General features: G+C 35.4%; 1 protein-coding gene across 1 annotated transcript; it reads right to left on the reverse strand.

The window, feature by feature from the left end:
* Positions 1 to 766: 766 nt before the first annotated feature.
* On the reverse strand, positions 767 to 4,178 carry LOC103417176 (inositol diphosphatase DSP4-like). The gene is made up of 5 exons (XM_008355368.4): positions 3,789 to 4,178; positions 3,406 to 3,499; positions 1,425 to 1,482; positions 1,287 to 1,330; positions 767 to 1,184 (listed from the first exon to the last, which is right to left on the reverse strand). Exons 1-5 carry the CDS (start codon positions 4,055 to 4,057, stop codon positions 999 to 1,001), a joined length of 651 nt encoding a protein of 216 aa, XP_008353590.1. The 5' UTR covers positions 4,058 to 4,178; the 3' UTR covers positions 767 to 998.
* Positions 4,179 to 20,062: the final 15,884 nt, after the last annotated feature.

Here is a 20,062-nt window from a genome sequence, read left to right on the forward strand (position 1 = left end):
TGTGGATGTCACTCTTCTCCCACAAATTCACCTAATGATGCGAACCTTCGTAATTTTAACTGTGTGAGAAGATTTTGTTTGTAACTTTTTCCCTTTCTTAAGATGTTTTATTTACTTTACATTCTGAGTAAAAGAAACTTGAAATCAAGACTTGTTCCTTCCTCGATCTTCTTTGTCATTTGTTTTAGAAGGACTTGATTATTTTGATCATCGATGTTGCTATTCTGCTTGAACTATATACATCTTTGCACATACCACTAATAAACTAACTCGTTTGGGTGCGGTTTTAAAATGACTGAAACCATTTTTGATGAAATTGTTTTTGAGTTACCAAAGCACTTGAAGTGCTTTTCCAGTATTCCCTCGCATTTTTACCAATGATTTATTCTAAAAACACTTCCATAAAAAGTGCGTTCAATCATTTTAAAACGAGCCTTAATGTATGCATTGTATTTTATACAAACGTTTTTACTAATAACAACTTTAAAGTTAAAGATCAATCAAGTAAGTTGCTGGATAACAGAACATGAATACGCAGACATTGTTTTGATCAAAGATTTTAGTTCTAATCATTCGAAGGAACAGCTCGAGAGGAGAAATTAAAACTGAAATCTTGATTTGCATTGGCAAGACGTATTCGATGTCAAATTAAACCTCTAAATCGAGCTAACTACAAGTTTTCGAGAAGAAATCCGGATGCATCTGCTGCCATAAATTGTTGAATAAATATACCAAAAACACGGCAGAAGAAAAGATCATGAAAAAGTTGAGTATCAAAGCACACAAAGTGAAAGTGATATTTTATATAAGGATGCTTATTATTTTGAATTTAAGGAAAAATGAAGAAAAAATTCCTTTTCCGCTGAAATGCATACCAGGAACTCATCACCTTTCCCTATTTTATTTATTCCATAGTAGCTAGGAGATTGGGACCTACGATTGATTCTCTTCTTCGACTAAAAGAAGAAGCAAAAGCCGTTCAATAATACGGGGCGACTTTACCTCTTGGAACATGAAAATGTCATCGGCAGATGTTTCAAACTGGAAACATCAAACATCTCCATAAACCTCTGATCCGCAACTCTCGCTTTCGCAGCTGCAAACCGCTGGTATTCGTCAAAAACAGACGTGAGGCACCATCTCTGCAATTTTCTCAAGCACCCCACCAGACAACCCGTTCGATGCTGAAAAAATACGACCAAAGTAAGCAACCATCTACAACGTATAATGCCATTGATTACTCAAAATCAGGGTGTGAACGTATAAGAATCCAGTAGTGTACATACCTTCCCTCGTTTACAATGAATTAAGACAGGGTGGTTCCTTACATCTGCATTGCAGACAAGTAAACTAATGTAAGCCACATTGCTGTAATTCTGGTTCGGTAAGAAATTAAGTGAAATATTGTCAATTCTGTGTCGTACCGAGGACAACTTTTAGTGCTTCACGGATTGTATCATCCGGGATGTTTACAAAAGGCTCCTGAATGCACAATTCAATTTTGAAGATCAGTTCGTATATTGTTGAATAATTCATGTTAATAAGGAACTTTATCAACAATCAAACAAAGAAGTAATTAAAGATTTAAATCCGTTTCATCATGTAACGAAAATTAAAACGAAGACTGCCACTCGGACCAAATGACATTGAGAGAAGAAATGTTTATATATTTCAACAAAGATTCTCAACTTAAGCACATAACTTGGTGTATAAAAATTACTGCACGCCAATCCAACCATTGTCCTAGAGTGAGATGGTACCAACTCCTAGAGCGAGAAGTACTTTCATACATCCCGATGATTTATTGCAACTACATTGGCAAAAACACAAACTCCCAAAGATGTATTAGAACACTGATACTAGAAACCATTTGAAAAAATTGTCCAGAGTGCATTTTAAACTTCACCTCAGAGAATGATACTCAAAGTAAGCATACTTGAATTTAAAACAATTGGGATGAGATAAAAATCAATCTAGTGTTCCGATATGGTTTCTGCAAAGCTTCTTGCAATTAGAACTGTAAGTATCTCCAATACAGAAGTTCATTAGAACAGTTCAGTGTCAACAGACGGTATCAACGAAAGGAAATGATTTTCACCCTCCCATGTTCTCCTCATTCACTCCCCTACTCGTTTCTATCCGTTGATTTCCCATTGATTATTCAATCCTATGGCTAAAAACAAGAGGGAGGACAAGGGGATAAAAGAGAGAGTACGGATATCATTTCTCTTGACGAAATACACATCATATGTTTCCTTCAATACCAAAAAGGGGCAAAACATTAATCAGTTTAGATAATTCATCCATTAAACAATGGAAAGAATAAACTCATGTGATTAGTGTACATCCCACAAACATAAGGTAGGATTCCATGAAAGAGTGTTTCAGTCTATGTGATAGAAACTCGTGGCCCTCTAGTTAGATATATGCCAAAACAATAACTGTCATCCCATCCAAAACCAAAACCAACAAACAATACCCCACACAAATAAAATAAAAAATCGTTATTAACAAAATTATGTAAAATATATATATATATAAGTTTTTTTAGCCAAAATAGTCATTGAAATTTGTATAACTCCTCACTTGGTCCTTAAGATTCAAAATCGATATAACTGGTCCTGACTTTGTCCATTGTCAACCATTTTGGTCATTTTGTGAAAAATCTCCGTTAAATAAAGAAAAAATTGACAAAATAGCCCTAATTTTTGTCAAATCAGTTTGGCCCATTGTTTATTACATTGAAGCTATTTTTGTCATTTTAGTCTTTATTTAACAGAATATGAGGAGTTATACCAATCTCAGAGACTATTTTGGCTAAAATTTCTTATATATAATTATTGAAGTTATCAGACAAAAGGAACAACAACAAGAAGGACATCCACAACAAATGGCCATTATGACTCAACTAACAAAGCATCTTGATGAGGATAATGGAGTATTAGTTAAACATAAGGAATATAAGTACGACTGTATGAGCCTCATTCTCTTTGTCACTTGGTGATCAAGGATTTATGGTCACCTATTGTTGGATTCGATATCAAGTGTTGAGATAAAACTTTAAGAATACGTTTATTTATTTTCCATCCTTTATATCAAATTTATGGGTGAGTGACCATACATTCGTCTGTCACCATATAAGTAATTATGTACTACTTGATTGATTTATTCAGCAAATATACACACACGTATATGTACCCCGAAAATCAGGCAACTCACGAGTCTCCGAACCCTACTTCATTGATGAACGGTCCAATCACTTTTCTTATCTCTTGCTATAGGCACCGAGTACAAATCTTTCTCCCGATAGTTTAGATTAAAGACGGTCCATTTACGATGATCAATTTAAGTAGAAAATTAAACATATGCCTAACGAGATCCAGTCGAATTGAGCAATACACATACCTTGTAGCCTTCAATTCCAAACTGAAAAAGCTTAATCCCGTTGGACTTTAAAAACTCCGTATTCGGCTCTGGATACGGCTCAGGACACAAACATCTACATACATGTGTACATAATCACATTAGGATTACATAATTCAAATCCAAAAATTTAGAACAATTGCACATGAAAATTTGGTGTAACGGCGACAGACTCCGCTTTATTAGAGTATGTTATGAGTTCAAAATTCATAGACGACAATTATTAAATAAAAAATAAATATATAACACTTTAAATTAATCATACTTATCTTTTTTTTATTTTCCCGGAAATGAAATTAATCAAACACTTACACACGCATATATATGCACACACATGTACATGAGCAGTAAACGAATTTGCTTACATGATGGAGCGGAGGCCTAGAGTGTGGAGAAAGGAGAAGTTGGCGGGCTCCGGGAAGCCCGACCTGAAAATGCCGTTATCGACCAAGGAGAAGTTGAGCGGCGGAATGAAGAGGTCGTCGGCGCAGTCGTCGGCGCCGGAGGTCTGCTTATCCGGAGAGAGCTGGACGCCTCCACTTCCCGCGACAACTTCGATTGTCCTGCACATCTCGCTCTCGCTGTCGGTCTCTTGATCCTCCGGATGATGAAGATTATTGAGCTCCAGTTTCATGTCAGCTTATCAAAAGAGTAGACGACTGACGAGGAGAGAGAGAGAGGCGTCGTTTTTATAAAGGGCGAAAGTCGGGGCTTTTGGGGATCGTTTCGGATATTCCTTGTAGCCTCTTGCCTTTTTTTTTTTTTTTTAATTTTTTTTTGACAGACAGACAGTTGAAAAATGGGGACCAGGATCCTCTCCTGAGCAGATGGAGAGGATCCTCCTGACCAGGCCCATCGGGCCGTTCATTTTTTATCCAACGGTTACAAACAGGGAGTTCTTCTAAAAGTTATAATAATTATAACCGTTGGATAAAAAATGAACGGCCCAATGGGCCTGGTCAGGAGGATCCTCTCCATCTGCTCAGGAGAGGATCCTGATCCGAAAAATGGATCAGAAAAGGACGGAAGAGAGAAAGTCAGGTGGCGTAGACGAGCAAGAAACAGGTGTACTTTTTCTCGTTAATTTTAAAGTAAAATGTAAAATAAATAGTATTAAAATTGATTTTTAATGTAAAAATGTGATTTTTCGTTAAAATAAAAAATACCAGAAATTTTTCATTAAAATTCTTAAATTTTAAATAGTAGTAATGCTGATCACCTTATTTATTATTAATTTTATATTTAAATTTTTACGTTTATGTCTATCTATGATCAAAATATCAAAATAAAACATAGATTTAGCCATTTAAATTTATCTAACAATGATAAATAGATAGAGAGCACTGAGTACAAATATTCTGATTTATTATTTTTTTGTACACTTGCAAGATTTCGAGAGTTATCTTTACAAACGTAAAGTTCATTTTTTAACTTGGTATTTCTATCATTCTTGTTTTTATTTTATTTTTTGTTCGTGCACTGTACGCTGAGTTAATTTCTTGACCGATCTTAAATTCGGAGTGTGACATCGTATTTGGGCGCCACTCATGGAAAGGGCGCGTAACAACCTTAATTTCCTCTTTTTCCAAATAAATGCAATTATTTTCTTCCTTTTGTTATGAACATCTTAATTATTGAGTAGATAGTCAATTATTGATGTGATCACATGATTTACCTATGGCACATCAAAGAAGAATCGGCCGCTGAAATTTATTTTACTGAGTTTGTAATTTGGTATAAAATTTGTATTTCTTTTTTATTCTAAGTGTGAACAGATATAATAAAACAAACTACGAGAAAATAATTCAGCCTCTTATTTATAAAAGTTTGCTTACTTGATATGTGATATCTCAACAATACAATCAACAAATGTGATTTGAATAATCTTATATGTCGAGTACTCAACTTTGCTTATTGATTTACGTGCACGAAAGAAATTGTTTTTGTTGATGTAGATTGGTTATTTTCTTAATTTAGGACAATATATATGAAATGCAACGAAACACAATTCCTCATAACGTCTTTAACTATATGATTAGTTTTACTGATCACCCCAAATTGGGCATTTCCTTGCATAATTATACCATAAACCTCCAATCATAATGATTCTAATGACTTGTTTAATATTCCAAATGATGATCCAATTGAAGCATCAACCTCCGCCTCACAAACCCAGAAGAATCAAAAGGGTTTTGCCACTTTGAATATTTTAATATCTTATTGAAAAAAATAAAAAAAGAGGGCATGAAAATGGTACATTCTGAGGAATATGCTTACTGCCATGAGTGAGAGACAAGAAGGTGGCATCTTTGTATCATGGTGCCCATGGGAATGAGAGGCCGCGCGCCACGTCCTTTGTATCATGGTGCCCTTGTAAAATCCCACCACCAGAAAAAAAAAAAAATATATATATATATATATATAATAATAATAAAAATTGAACCAGAAGGGCTCGCTCGCGTTCTCTGATTACTCATTGCTGACTTGGTTGCCTTGCTAGGTCTTCGACGTGGCTTTATTAGAGCAAGTCCACCCCTAAAAATGCGTTGTTACTCAACCCATTTAATCTATTCAAATGAATAGTGATTGATCTCAATGAATAATAATTGGTCAAATGAATCTCCACTCCTAAAAAATGCAATGGCACAAAGTCTAAAAAATGACCTGGCACAAATGCATCTCCATCTCTAAAAAATACGCTGGCACCCAGCCCATTAAAATAATATTATTTTTTTTTTGCAAAATAATAAAAAAATTAGTTTTAATTTCTGATAGAATTTTTAACCAATCTTGTCACGCCACGTGTCATTATCCGAAAGTACTATTTTGTGGATAGATTTTCGATAAGATTTTCAACAATCCCGACGCGCCACATGTCACTATCTGTTTAAAATAATTTAGCCAATATTTCGATAAGTTTCCACGTAGCAATTTTTTTCACGTAACAATATATGAAAGCTTTGGTTGAAAGTGTTGAAAATATTGAAATGTGGTGTAAGGTGAAAGATGATGGTTAGGTATTTATAGAAAATAATAATCTTTTTTTTCTGTATTTTTAAACCATTTTTATTAATTTTTATTAAGTTAATTAATATGGACCGTTGGATATGAAAAAGATTCAAATCCAACAGCCCAGATTTGGACACGTGGCCAACTGTCATAATTCTGACTGTTTTTTTTCGTTTTTTGGGATGAAAATCGTGGACCGTTGATCTTGGGATCGGACGGCCCAGAACACGCCACGTCATTAGTCATTGGGTTTGAATTTCATTTTTAAAAAAAAAAACTAGCCGTTGGAAATCCAACAGCTTAGAACAAGCCACGTGGCTTCTCCAGCTCTACTTTAATATGCCTGCAACAGCAGGCCCCGCCGCCTTTTTTCTATTGGGAACGTGAGCCCATGCGCTTATGTTTCCCACGCGCCTAACGCAAAAAAAAAATGGTAGTGCCTTGTGATGTCATGCTGACGCCAACGTGACGTCACATAGGTCGGGACATTGCTCAACACATTTTGGGCCGGCCTACAAGCTGGCTTGGGCTGGGTGCCAACCTATTTGGATCAGCTAGAGGGTTTTTTAGGGAAGCCAACCTATTTTTGAGGCTTTGTGCCAGCCCACCCTAATGGGGTGGAGTTGCTCTTATGGCTAGTTTGAGGTGGCAGTGTTTTTTTTTTTAAACTGCTCCTGTTGCGTTGTAAGAATACTGTGAAATAAAAACAATTAAGTATTTGGTAAACTATAGTGCTAAAAATGCTTTTAGCAAAAAAATAATAATAATAAAGGTAGTATTGTCAATATGAAAGTTTCATTAAAAGTTACCATTCACCTGCCTCTTATGAGATAAACACTTTTTAGAGAAATATAGTTAGAGTTGCTTCTATTTTAGGCCCATGATTTTGAAAAAAAACACTTTTTTTTTTCTTTTACCAAACACAATTTTTACTCCAACTTTTTTAAGAAGCTGCTTTTAAAAAAATTTATACAACTCCAAATTAGGGCTGGGTTCGGTTGGCAAACCGTGCCAAATTCCTTGTGCCACCTAACACCCACATGTACATAATTACCGAAAATCAGTTACCGCTAGCCAATCATCTTCTTGCGGTTGCCAACAATTGGTTCAGCCAAAATTATTGGTTGGTTCGGTTGGTAAATGGCACAACTGGTGGTTTCCACTTTTTCCTCGCTATCTTCTAGTTCCAAGGGCTCAATTTGATTTCCAAATTGGGGTGCTTGTTTGGTTGCATTGTGTGGTTCATTTTGGGTTAATCCATGTTGTGCACTAGCGGTTGATTGGCTAGACTCTATCATCCTAAACATAAGCAATGCATATACATTCAAAATCATATATATGTACGTGTATATATAGTATCAGTAACCATCATGCTATCAATTTTGTTAACAATATTTTCTATATTTATTATGGCATGAATCATATACATCTACATATATTTTTTAAACCCTAAAACTAAGGAGTCATTTATTTTCTAAACCCTAAAACTGAGGAGTCAAGCATGTAAAAAATACCTAAAATATGTAAATAGACAAATAATATATATATATATATATATATATATATATATATATATATTGGTAGGTATGGCATACCGCCGGCATACAAAATCAATTACCAAAGCCATGTCATTAATTGTCGGTTCGGTAAAATGCCAACCGATTATAAAAAAAAATGCCAAAACTATATCATAACATTATGAGCCGACTGGTATGGTTCGGTCGGTAAATCGGTTTATGGCAAAATTTCCCACCCCTACTCCAAATTAGCTCTTAATCTATTCAAATTATAATACTTGTTAAGTCGTGATGATAGTTATTATACATTGACATGTTACGTGGTAATACAGTATTGTGAGTATATGGATTCTATAAGATGACGTTTAGAATCTTGATTAATCATATTTTCTTATAGGTTGGGTGTTGATTTAAGTAATTAAACTCTTAGATACTCAACTAGTTTTGGTAAAATGGGTTAATTGATGACGTTTAGAACTTCACATGGTTTGAGGCTTTTGGAACTTTTTAACTGAATTATTCAAGGGGATTTCTATGTATATGGTCATTGCTGACATTGGACTGAGTTTTTGTGAATTTAAAAGTTAATCCTGTAAAAAAATAAAAATAAAATTTGCTTAACTTTTCAAGCTCCCTTTCAACTTTGGATCAAATAATAGAGGCATGAATATATGAAAGAGTCATGGATCAAGTAGTCTAGCTACTGACGATATCTCATTCGACTAGACCAAATAACTACATGTAAGCATGTACAAACTGAAAGTCTTGATGAATTCTTTAAGTTTTAAGATTGAGCGCTTGTTTGGAACTCATTATGTAAGAAATATTTATATGTTCATAAGTGTTTTGATAAAAGCGTTTCATTATATCACATTGAAATTTTTATTAAAAATTCGCATGGAAGTGTTTCTTAGTATATGGCATGTAATTCTCCAAAAAAAATACTTATACTACCAATAATCACTTCTTACTAAAATGTCAAATGCAGTCATAAAGTGTTTTTAACCTTCTAAAAAGCAATCAGAAACACAAACATACTCTAAGGATACACAATAGCACACAAAGGCATGAGTCTACTATCCTCGATCACTCTTTTATTACCAGAATATTATTACTACACTTTAGAGGCCATAGCGTTTTAGCTCTTTTTTAAACCTTAACTATTGCGTCTAATTGTGCGAGTATTTGATCCACAACTTTACCTAAATAACATTCTATCATACCCGGACCACGTGTCTGTGCTGATAGACACAAAAACACCCTCCCATAGCCACCACCCACCTCCATTGCATATAATGACTCCACCTCTCTCACACCACACCCCCATCGCCCGCCACCTACAGGTACAGCACCCAAGACCTTCTCCCTAATAAGTTAGCCCCTCCAAAAAAGTATGACCAGGACATGACATGGAAATCATCGAAGATGACATATCCCACCAGACCAATAGGGTACATATATATAATTGATTATGGTTATCACACCCTTAATTAGTAGTATGCATGAGTTATCACTGATCATTGGAAGAGTTTTTGTGGATATATTTCCAACCTCTTTCAGCTCCACAAACTTATGTATAATAAATATACAATGATTTTAATCCACCCTATCGTTTTCGAAGAAAGATGCGTTGCGTGCTCAGCCAGCATGATCCAGGATGAATTGTCAAAACTATTGAAAGAAGCAAATGCCCATTGGGACCATCGATGTTATGTTTCCACTTTCCACTAGGGATAAGGTACAACAAAGCGATAGATGTTGTCATTCTTTCTAAGTAAACATCATATTACTTTAAGTTTTTCTCCAAAGTTAGTAAACTCCTGGATAAGTCATGCATCCTTGATAAGTTTGATAAGTCACTCTTATACTTTCCTGTAGTACTGTGTTTATATTGCAAAGTGCTTATAACTCAGCTAGCTATGTACTTGAAGTCTTGATCAGTTCGATTCCTCCCCCCCTTGATATCACTATTGCTTGTATAAAAAATTGCGTTTATATTTACGACGCCATTCTAAAATTTAAAGTTTGTAATAGAAAGATAACTATATGCATAAACATGTAACCACAAATCTATAAGACAATCATGCACTCGAGATTTTATGTTCAACTCTTGACTCGTGCCATTATCACTTTGTATAAAACTATAAGCATGAAATCCAAATTTAATTGTTGGTTAGCGTTAATGGTCCTTTTAATCTTGGACCCTCCCATACGTGCAACTTAAATTTGGCTGGTTTATATTGGACGGTACCATTACCAAACATACTAACTTTTAGGTCGGTTTTGGCACTAGCATAATTAATAACTTGTTTAATGTGATTAGTGCATTTAAGCTTTTGCTCTGGCCAATCTGTTGGTATAATTATGTCCACAAATAATAGTTGCCCTTCAAATAATTATGTCCACAAATAACGGCTACAATAATATTGATCGTCCAAAACATCTTTGTTACTTTTAGTTTATTTTAGAGAATAAATTTTTAGACTATTGTAGACTACATTATTATGTAACGGTTGATGGTTGAACTTATTCTTTAAATCATTAAAAAAAATCCAACAATCAACTACCACATCATGTATTATATAAAAGATGGTATAAAAATTTGGTTTTCCAAACATTTTCCGTTCTCAAATATTGCTAGCTAACTAGACCTCTCCCCATAATTAAGAAAATGTTACATTTCCTTCCGTCGCTATCGTTTACACAGTCAATAAAATAGATTGAATTAGCTCCAAACATGAAAGCTTTGTTTGACATTTAAGATTCAATTATTTTCAAGAGGTAGCTAGGTAGCATACACGAAGTATAATTCATTGGTTCATAAAACAAATTAACCATTATGCTGTCACCCAATTCACTGACTGTTGATAATATATATGTGGAGTAATTATGATGAGAGGGGATCTTGGGTGGGGAAGCCAAATTAGGAACATGTTAGGGGTTTGGACCAAACTGTTGGACAGGTTAATTAGCATAACAAATTAGGAGGTGGTGGGATGTGGAGTGTTGTTTGTGTCAAGGGTCAGACGAATGAGGTGGTTTGGCTTTTGGACCTAAGACTTTCTCCTTTATAAGGGCATGCAAAGTCTCTTACATTTTTGGTATGCAACAACACTCAACATCCTCGCACGCCCCTTACGAATGGCATGCACTTATGGCTATTATGATTGTATTTACGTCCTCATAAGAAGGAATCAAATTATCAATCAATCAAAGTGCAAACGAATAACGCGCATTGAGTGCTAGGGTTTAGGGTTTAATTTGCATCGTATGCACCAAAGAAGATTATGTATGGGAACTACCTTCCTGCTTCAAAGTTCGAACCGCAAGACACGAATCTCGTGCTTGTTAAACGAATCACAATCTGTTTGAACTTTGAACAATACATGTAAATGGAGACCTAAAATATGACAAGAAACAAATAATGCGTGTTTGTCTAAACTCGAACATGTCCATATTTTCTCAGCATGCTAGTCCTCTCGATCAAGCCAACCCTAATTTTTTAATACATACATTACAAGTTCATATAATACAGTTACTAACAAACAACGTTTGAAACTTTGAAAACCCAGAAAATTACGTAAAGGCATGCATGGTTGCGTATGGCATCTCTGCCCACCCATGCTTTTTCAAATGGAGAATTTGTGTTACTTGTACGGACGCCAAGCTGGATAGGTTGACCATGGGAAAAATGGGGATGTGGCTACATTATTTTGTCAAGCAAGCAATAATTGGAGGGTTTGGGTGGTTTTGTGAGAAATGTGACAGGTGACTTTTGAGTCTTGACTATTTGTGTATTACTTCGCCGATCAAGTATTGACTTGTTTGCGGATAAGAAGCACAACCAACAACATTTGGTTGGATGGAGAATATTTTTAATTACTCTCTTTGATTTTTTTATGTTGTAAAACTGTCAATTTAGATTTGGAATCCATGTGGAAAGAATCTTGTGTGAAAGTCAAGTTCTCATGGCAATTCAAGTGGCTATTAGAAACTCATTAGTTACGTATTGTATCAACTATCAAGTGCAAACGAAACATCATAGGAACAAATTCTTGATTATTTCAATTCAATTTTCAATAAGATGAAAATCAATAGAAATTCTCTTGCGTACATTTTTATTCATGAATGAACGATTGAGATTTAACTAATTAAATTTTTTTATTAAATCTCAACCGTTCACATGTAAACAAAATGTGCGACTGAGTAAAGCTCATGAAATTATTGCCTGATTATTGTGGAAAGAGATCCTCTTCGGATCTCTTCCATCAAGGCCATCGGATCAAGTGATCCGGGCCTTTGAAATTTTATTCAACAGCCCATCTGTTTTGATCCTTTAAAAACTATAATAATTTTTTGCCGTTAGATAAAATTTTAAAGGTCCGGATCACTTGATCTAGTGACCTTGGTGGAAGAGATTTAGAGATGATGTCTTTCCGATTATTGTTTCTATCAGGCCCACCTTGGAAGACAGCCTGCACAGATCTTTGGTCTTGTATTGTTGACACTGGCAGGAGCCCATTGCAAACTTGATGGTTTGTCAAATTCCTCACAAACCACGAATAGTTTTTTACATGGAATTATTCATAAACCATGCATCTAGGACCAACTCTAAAAGTTCACCCAATAAGTAGCATGAGGACAGACTCCTCATATTTCCAACCTAAGCATAATGCCATAATGCTAACGTTTTAGGTTTGATTTAAAGATAGTTGGGGTTCCATCATAAAATCAAATGGTAATTTGGGAAGTAGCCTAACCTCTTAGAAGTCCTTACAAGTTCAACCTACTCTGATACCGTGAAGAAAATTGAGTTTTCACTATAAAACCATTTGGTAATATGAGGAGTAGTTCAACTTACTTATAAGCCATCCCTTCTCCCATCAATGTGAGATTCATTCTCGACATAATCATGTCGTTCTTAAATATCGTTAGGAAATTTCTTGATACTACTATTTAGATATAATTTAAAGATTGTCTAGGACTGCTTTTGTTGCAAATATTTTCGCTAAAGAAAATATAGTTTCCATCGGACCCTAGCATTACTCTTCCGCTTATAAGTATTTGAGTTTAAGCATCGAGCTTATGAAAGATATTTTCTTGCAGGAATCCATCATGGACTTATGACTGTTAACTTCTCCCGTAGTTGCCGTTGTTTCTAGGACTCCTAACTAACAACTCACATGCATACACTGTTGTAAAAATCTCTGCCTAGGGTTGCCTAGTGTTAGGCTACTAGCCGCCCCCCCCCCCCCTCTTGATTAGCCTCTAGGTGTTTAAAAATTAAGAAAGTGCACTTAGACCTGCTACCTGCCTAGGCCGCCCAAAACCCTCCTAGGCACCCTTTTAAATCACAACTCTCACTTCAATAGAAAATCGATAACTTTCATTTTGCATTTTATTTTTTCAATAAAATGTAAAAGACTTGTTGAATACTTGGATGGATACTCATTATATGTTTGTTCCCCATGTTTTAAATATTTTCTAATACTTTATAATCTACTTGTAATTTTGTTTTGCAGTTTATGTATCTCAATACAATTATGTGTTTTCTTAAGTAAATAAATAGACACATATTTATACAATATATAATAATTTACTTAAATCATCCTAGTCCGCCTAGGCTTCGCTTAGCCACCTAGGCACTAAACCCCAGCTTGCCACCTGACTAGTGCCTAGTGTTTTCTAGATCCCTGCTTACATACAATTCTAGCTCCACAGATATATAGTATATGGGATTGAATTTGACACAAGAGTACGCTTTTGATTATCTGAGAATACTAAAAGTCCAATCAATGACTGTCTTTGTTCTTTATGATCGCTTAATTTGTTTTTAGTCTAGGTTTTTGTTTTTTTTATTTTTTTGAACAAACGATATTATCTACACTAGGGGATTTGGGAGTAAGCTAAACCTCACAGTGGGCTATCAATAATGTTGTTTAAATTTGTCTTTGGCTAGAATCGAACCTAAGATGTCATGCCCTGATCCCGACATACGTCTAGGATCAACACGTGATGTCACCAAGTACCCGTATATCTAACATACCCCGCCTTTGGGATATGGGCAAAGCACAACTCAAGATTCGGATTGTGTGGTAATTTTTTGTATACTTTATGGCTACATCTAATCTCCTCGTTAGACTGCCTACGTACCCTAAATAGGGATCAAGCCATTCGTAGTTCACCATTTGTTAAACTCTGAACTTTTTGTAAAATACTTTCTTGCAGAAAACATAGAGTACCACATTACACATAAACCATAAGCCAAACAAGAGTTGTCATCATGCCATTCACACACACATGTGCATTCCAACACCATTCCACAATCACATGAATCAATAACACATACAATACACCAAAATGTACGGCTAAAGTGACACAAGTCGGCCAAAGCCTACATCTTTGAAGAATGTGATTTCGAACCATTCAACGAAATCCAACAACATCGGGTTTTGGACCACTCAATGGAACCAAAATACCAAGCGGGATTTCAGACCACTCAATGGAATCCAAACCAGGACACGATTCCTAACCACTCAACGGAATCATAAAGTACAATGGATATTGGACCACTCAACGAAATCCAAGGCAAGATACGATTCCGGTCCACTCAAAGGAATTACGGAGCACAAGGGATTATGGACCACTCAACGGAATGCAGATGGAGCAGGGAACCAGACCACTCAACGGAACCCCAGCAGAACCCAGTTCTGAACCACTCAACGGAACTGAGCGGAAGTCCAAGAAACATAACAACGGCTCGAAGAAACAAAACATGAATCAAGTGCTCAATTTACAAAGGCTTAACGAATTGAAACAAAGCACAAGCACTAAATTTAGAACGGGTCCACGAAGTGAGAAATGAAACAATATCTAAGCAAATAAATCCCCATGACAATGGGTTAACGGTCCACTACTGGCCCTCGTATTTCACAAATATTTCCAATCCACAAATTGAATCACATTTCATAACAATAGATAGATGGCCAAATATAAAAATACATTTTAAAAGAAATCACATTTAAGAAAACCAAGTCATATCCACAAAGAATACTAAATACGAAAACAAGGTAATAACCATATCACATATATTAAAGTCACTCACTAACCAATGTAGGCCCACTAGACTTCACTTAGTCTCTAGTAGTACTAATTTTAGTATTTATAACGATTCGAGACATGTTGACCAAAAGTCAACTCTCAGTCAATGATGAGGTTCACAACCCTACGTAATTCGATCCGAAATATCCATCCATGGATTCCCAATCCGTAATTTCCCAAGAGTCTCATTTATCTTCTAGAACAATATCCTAAAATTTTGGAACGATCCAACGGTCAGATCTTCGCCAATTGCTAGAATTAGGTGGCAGTCAACAATTAGTTTTACAAACTTAAAAATTCAATTCATCAAGATCTATACGTTGGATTCCCGATCTGTCAATTTCTACTGTCCTCAAATTTTACATATAATAACATATTAAAGTTTGGTAACGATCTAACAGTCGGATTGTCGATTGTTATAATGATCAAGTGGCGGCCTCTAACGAAAATATGTTCAAACGACGGGATTTCATCAATTGGATGTCACATATGAAATCGGGGTATCGAATTTAGCTTAGAAAGATAAAGTTGGCCCATTGGTCACACGTCGCCGCATGCAGTGGTTTTCGACAAACGGAAACCCAATTTTCCGACGAACTCCAAAATTTACCAAATTTTACAGGATTGTAAAGCATAACAATGGGAAGAACTATGTGGGCCAAAATCCAATTCGACCGGAAACACCTAAAATCATCCTCGATCCGTCGGAAACCCTAGAAATTGGTGTTCCTTGATTCGTCGAATTCGCAGCTCCGCTACCCCCAAACTTGTTTGGTTTATGTTCTTGGAGTCAAGAGACGCCTGAGGGTGGTGGTGGTCGCGGAAAACCTTTCAGAAATGCCAGATTTTTCGCCTGCACGCACGAAGCCATTGGCTTTGATTTTCACGAAAAGACACAAAATCAACTTGGGTTTTGGATGGAAATGGAAGAATAGTTTATGCTGAATTGCTTCCGGGTGATGGGTGGCTACGAATCGACGGAAAAACCGCCTGAAAAGGCGTCAGAAAACATGGTAAGAGTTGGGTCGCGCAGGAAACAGGTTTAGGTATTTGGTATTTCTTTTTTCTCTCCCTTCCCTCCTTTCTTTGTTTCCTCATTGGGCAGCCCTCTCTCACATTTCCCTCATTTCTCTTCTCTTCTTCCTATCATAGCCACACACATGGCACCACAAATCATTGCTCCAACAAATCTGGATCCTTCCAGATAATGGTTATATCTCATTCTAAGCTTCGTTTGGCGAATGGTTTTCGCCTACGCGCTCGTGAGGTCAAGCTCTGTCCAAATATGTAAATAAAAGTGACAAAACATATAGGAATTAACTACGTCCTCAAAAAGTTTGTTTAGTTCATTAAGGGTGTTTTCCTCCTTTTACTTATTGAAAAAAAAAATTATATGCCGTAATTATAAACATGTCGAAACTAAGAATACGAAATATGTAATTTTAAAGGCTTATTATATTAACACGCCACAAATTGTTGAATAAACCCCACATACTTAATACACCCCACATTTGCTTTTTCACTTAAAAATTATCTTAATACACCCTACATATTTTCCCATAATACCCCCACACCCCCACATTCTCAATATGCATCTTATATTTTGTACATACAGTCCACATCCAAGTAAATGAGAAAATCCATAAAATAATTTAATCTACTAAAGTTAAGATCTTATTCTAATTTGGATTTTTTGAGATCATTCTAAAGCATGGCTTTTTTATTGAGGATTTGGCAGGCGGCTGTTGGCAGAAGAGACCCTGGATCCCCACCCAAAAAGGAACAAAAAAACACATACATTAGGTCATAATTTACTTCTCCAACTCAACATAGTCCAACAAAGCAAGTCCAATGCTATATCTCCAATTTTGTACCCTAAAAGATGAATACGAATATAGAAGTTTAAATAACGTAGCAAACGCAAGATTAAATAATTATCGATGTCATCGAAATCACTAAAACAATGAAAAATATGAAGTCTTACCTCATGTGAAGCTTCCGAAACATTGATTTCGTGTTTCATTCGTCAAAACAATTTTTCTCAATCAACATGTTTGTAGTTTCATTGGTTAGGGTTTTGTTCAACAATGGAGGATGAGAGGGTTTTGATAGTTGAGCAGATAAATAATACGCTAAAAGTGATTTGGGGTGTATTTAGAATTTTTTTTTAAAACCTAATAAGGTTTAAATTGTCATTGCATAATGGGGTAAATAAGTTATTTAATATTAAATTTTAGTATGGGGTACATTCAACATTTTTTGGGGTGTTAATATAAAAAGCCATTTTAAATAGTGAAATCCGGGGACTGGATTTCATATAAGACCTCTCACTCACAAATGAAGAAGAATACTACCAGCCCATAGTACTAAGTGACCCATTATGATTACATAATTGATCATGCTAAGCTCCGTTGAGCACGATATAATATTGAGCTAATTACATTTCATAAACTTCAATTTTGGAGTAATTTTTAAAATGGATAAGGTACGTAGTTTTAATTTTCTCATATGGCTCCATAAGATTTTGAAATCGTATCCAGTTTATGACTGTGTGGTCCTTTATTAAATTGATGACGTACGTGGCGAGTGCGAGCCTCGTTAATGAGAACCAATTGCTACAAATCAAGTCCAAATTGTGTAGGTGAGGCTTCTACGCAACCTAAAACTGTGACATGACTACAATTAACACAAGACAATCAAATAAATAAAATGTATTAAACGATACAATTTTTAAAACCTCAAAAGTGCATTATAAAAAATATTGAAACCTAATCTATTTTGAAAACCAACTCAAACCTAAGAGCAATTCCACCATTGCTTATTGCCTTGGGGATAGGCAACCCATTCCACTCTCCCCCCTCCCCAAAACACTCCAGCCCGCTCGGGCAATTGGACCCAAGGCGAGCCCGATAAAGAAGTCAGGTAATAATCGCGTCCAGTGCCTTGCCTATGTGGCATAAGGCTGACGTCGTCATGATGTCAGTCACAATTTAAATTATTAAAAAATTATAGAAATTATAACAAACTAATTAAAAATATAAAAATTTATAATTTTTTTCTATAAATACCTAACCATATTCTTCCACTTTACACTACATTTCAATATTTTCAAATACTTTTATCTATTCTTTTATTATTATAATATTTTAATATGAATTGTCGAGCTATTCAGTTTAAGGGTAGAGATGTACTTGAGCAGTTATTGTTCATTACAAATGGTTACTGTTTATTTAAGGAAATTGAGTTGCCCATTACCCAGAAGACTTCCTACAGTGTTCTAAAAGATGTATAAATGTAGGTAACCCTAAATATATTTATACCAAAATGTCGTTAATATATAGGAGATAGATATATAGGCCCCCCACAACAATTCATGTGACAACAAAGCATGTGACATAGTATGACGTAAAGGTTTCATGATGATGATCTTCGAGTAATCTTCACGGGTTTGAATCAGATATACACACATACAAGTTGGGTTGGTTAGAGCACTCGAGTATATGAAATAAATAGTTGCAGAAGATCAATCTCTGTAATTATATATTGTACCTCCAGGAATGGCCAGAGATTTGTCAGTAGGCCAATACATATTCACTTGGCCAATGCCCATTTACTGTTAAATTACGTACCTAAACCTGCAGCTAAATTAAATATAAAGAAATTTGACCGTTTCAGCTAAAAAAATCCAAAACCCTAGTTTGAAAGAAGTGTTTTTGGTTTGAAAATGTGTAATAATGTCTGAGCTTGACTTAACAGCAATATCGCAGGAGGGGCCAGTTCTGATGAGAGTGCCGAAGCAGCAAAGGGTATAATAATTACGTGAGACATGAGAATTAGGGTTTTGGGGGTTTTGGTTTTGTGTGATTTTGGAAAGGTTGCAGAGAGGGACAAAAGGCACAGTAAATAAAGTATCGGTTGCTGAAGAGACCCCCATTTGTAGCTAAAAACTCCTTGGGCTTTGTTCATGTTCTTTCTCCATCTGTACCTGTATCAGCAGCAGTGAGAGAGAGAGAGAGAGAGAGAGAGAGAGAGAGAGTTGTAGGTTTGAATTAAACGGCAAAGATTTGCTTGAAATGGTGAGTAAGAGGAGAGAGAGAGAGAGAGAGAGAGAGAGAGATGTAGGTTTGAATTAAACGGCAGAGATTTGCTTGAAATGGTGAGAAGATGTAGGTTTGACTCAAAGCCCACTTTTCTTTGTTTTATGCAGTCAAACTCAAAGCTTCCTCTGCATGCATGTAAATTTGTAATGCAAGGCTAGCTGTGATACAAGTTGCCAACCCCGTAATATAAAAGAAAAACTAATGAAAATAGTTTAAAAATTTTGAGTTTTAACGATAAGAACAAAATAAAGAGTAAAATGAATAGTACTATGATTAATTTTTTAGTGTAAAAATATGGTTTTTCGTTAAAGTAAACAGTACCGAAATTTTTTCGTTAAAGTTCCCTAAAATAAATGCACCAAATTTTTTTAGAAAGATGATTTTCTCACACGCTTTTTTTTTTTTAAATTTTTTTATAAATCAAATATAAACAACAGCTAAAATTAAAATAAAAGTATGTGAAAAGCTAAAAAAGATGCGTGTTTATTATTTTTTTGTTACATGTTCTGATGCAAGACAAGTCAAGAATCTCGAAGAGACGGGAGATAGGTAACCTAGAAATCACTCAACTAGAGGCAAATGACAAGTCAAGGGTCTCGAAGAGACAGAGGATAGGTAACTTGAGAATCACTTAACCAAGGGCAACAAAGCTTGCTCGACACTACTATTGTGAATTCACTCACACGACCAATTTATAAATTCACTAATTGATGACTAATTTTTAGTACATAAGAAGCACTTAGGGTTCCAAAAGCACTTTTTTAGTAGATAACTTACTACTAAGGATTATAGTTACTAGGCATTTAATTAAAACATGACTTTGAAAGATGAAAAGCCACCAAAAACATGTTTAATACAGGAACATATTAACTCTCGTGCACTGCATCATGTTCTTTTACAATTTATCTTCCA

Source organism: Malus domestica, chromosome 17, assembly GCF_042453785.1.
Source record: "Malus domestica chromosome 17, GDT2T_hap1".
In the NCBI taxonomy this organism is placed as follows: domain Eukaryota; kingdom Viridiplantae; phylum Streptophyta; class Magnoliopsida; order Rosales; family Rosaceae; genus Malus; species Malus domestica.

Coding starts and splice junctions, on each gene's coding strand:
- LOC103417176 (XM_008355368.4), bottom strand. CDS start 4,057: ATGAAACTGGAGCTCAATAATCTTCATCATCCGGAGGATCAAGAGACC. Junction 1,331..1,424: donor AGCACTAAAAGTTGTCCTCG/GTACGACACAGA, acceptor TCTGCAATGCAG/ATGTAAGGAACCACCCTGTC. Junction 1,185..1,286: donor TTCATTGTAAACGAGGGAAG/GTATGTACACTA, acceptor GTATTTTTTCAG/CATCGAACGGGTTGTCTGGT.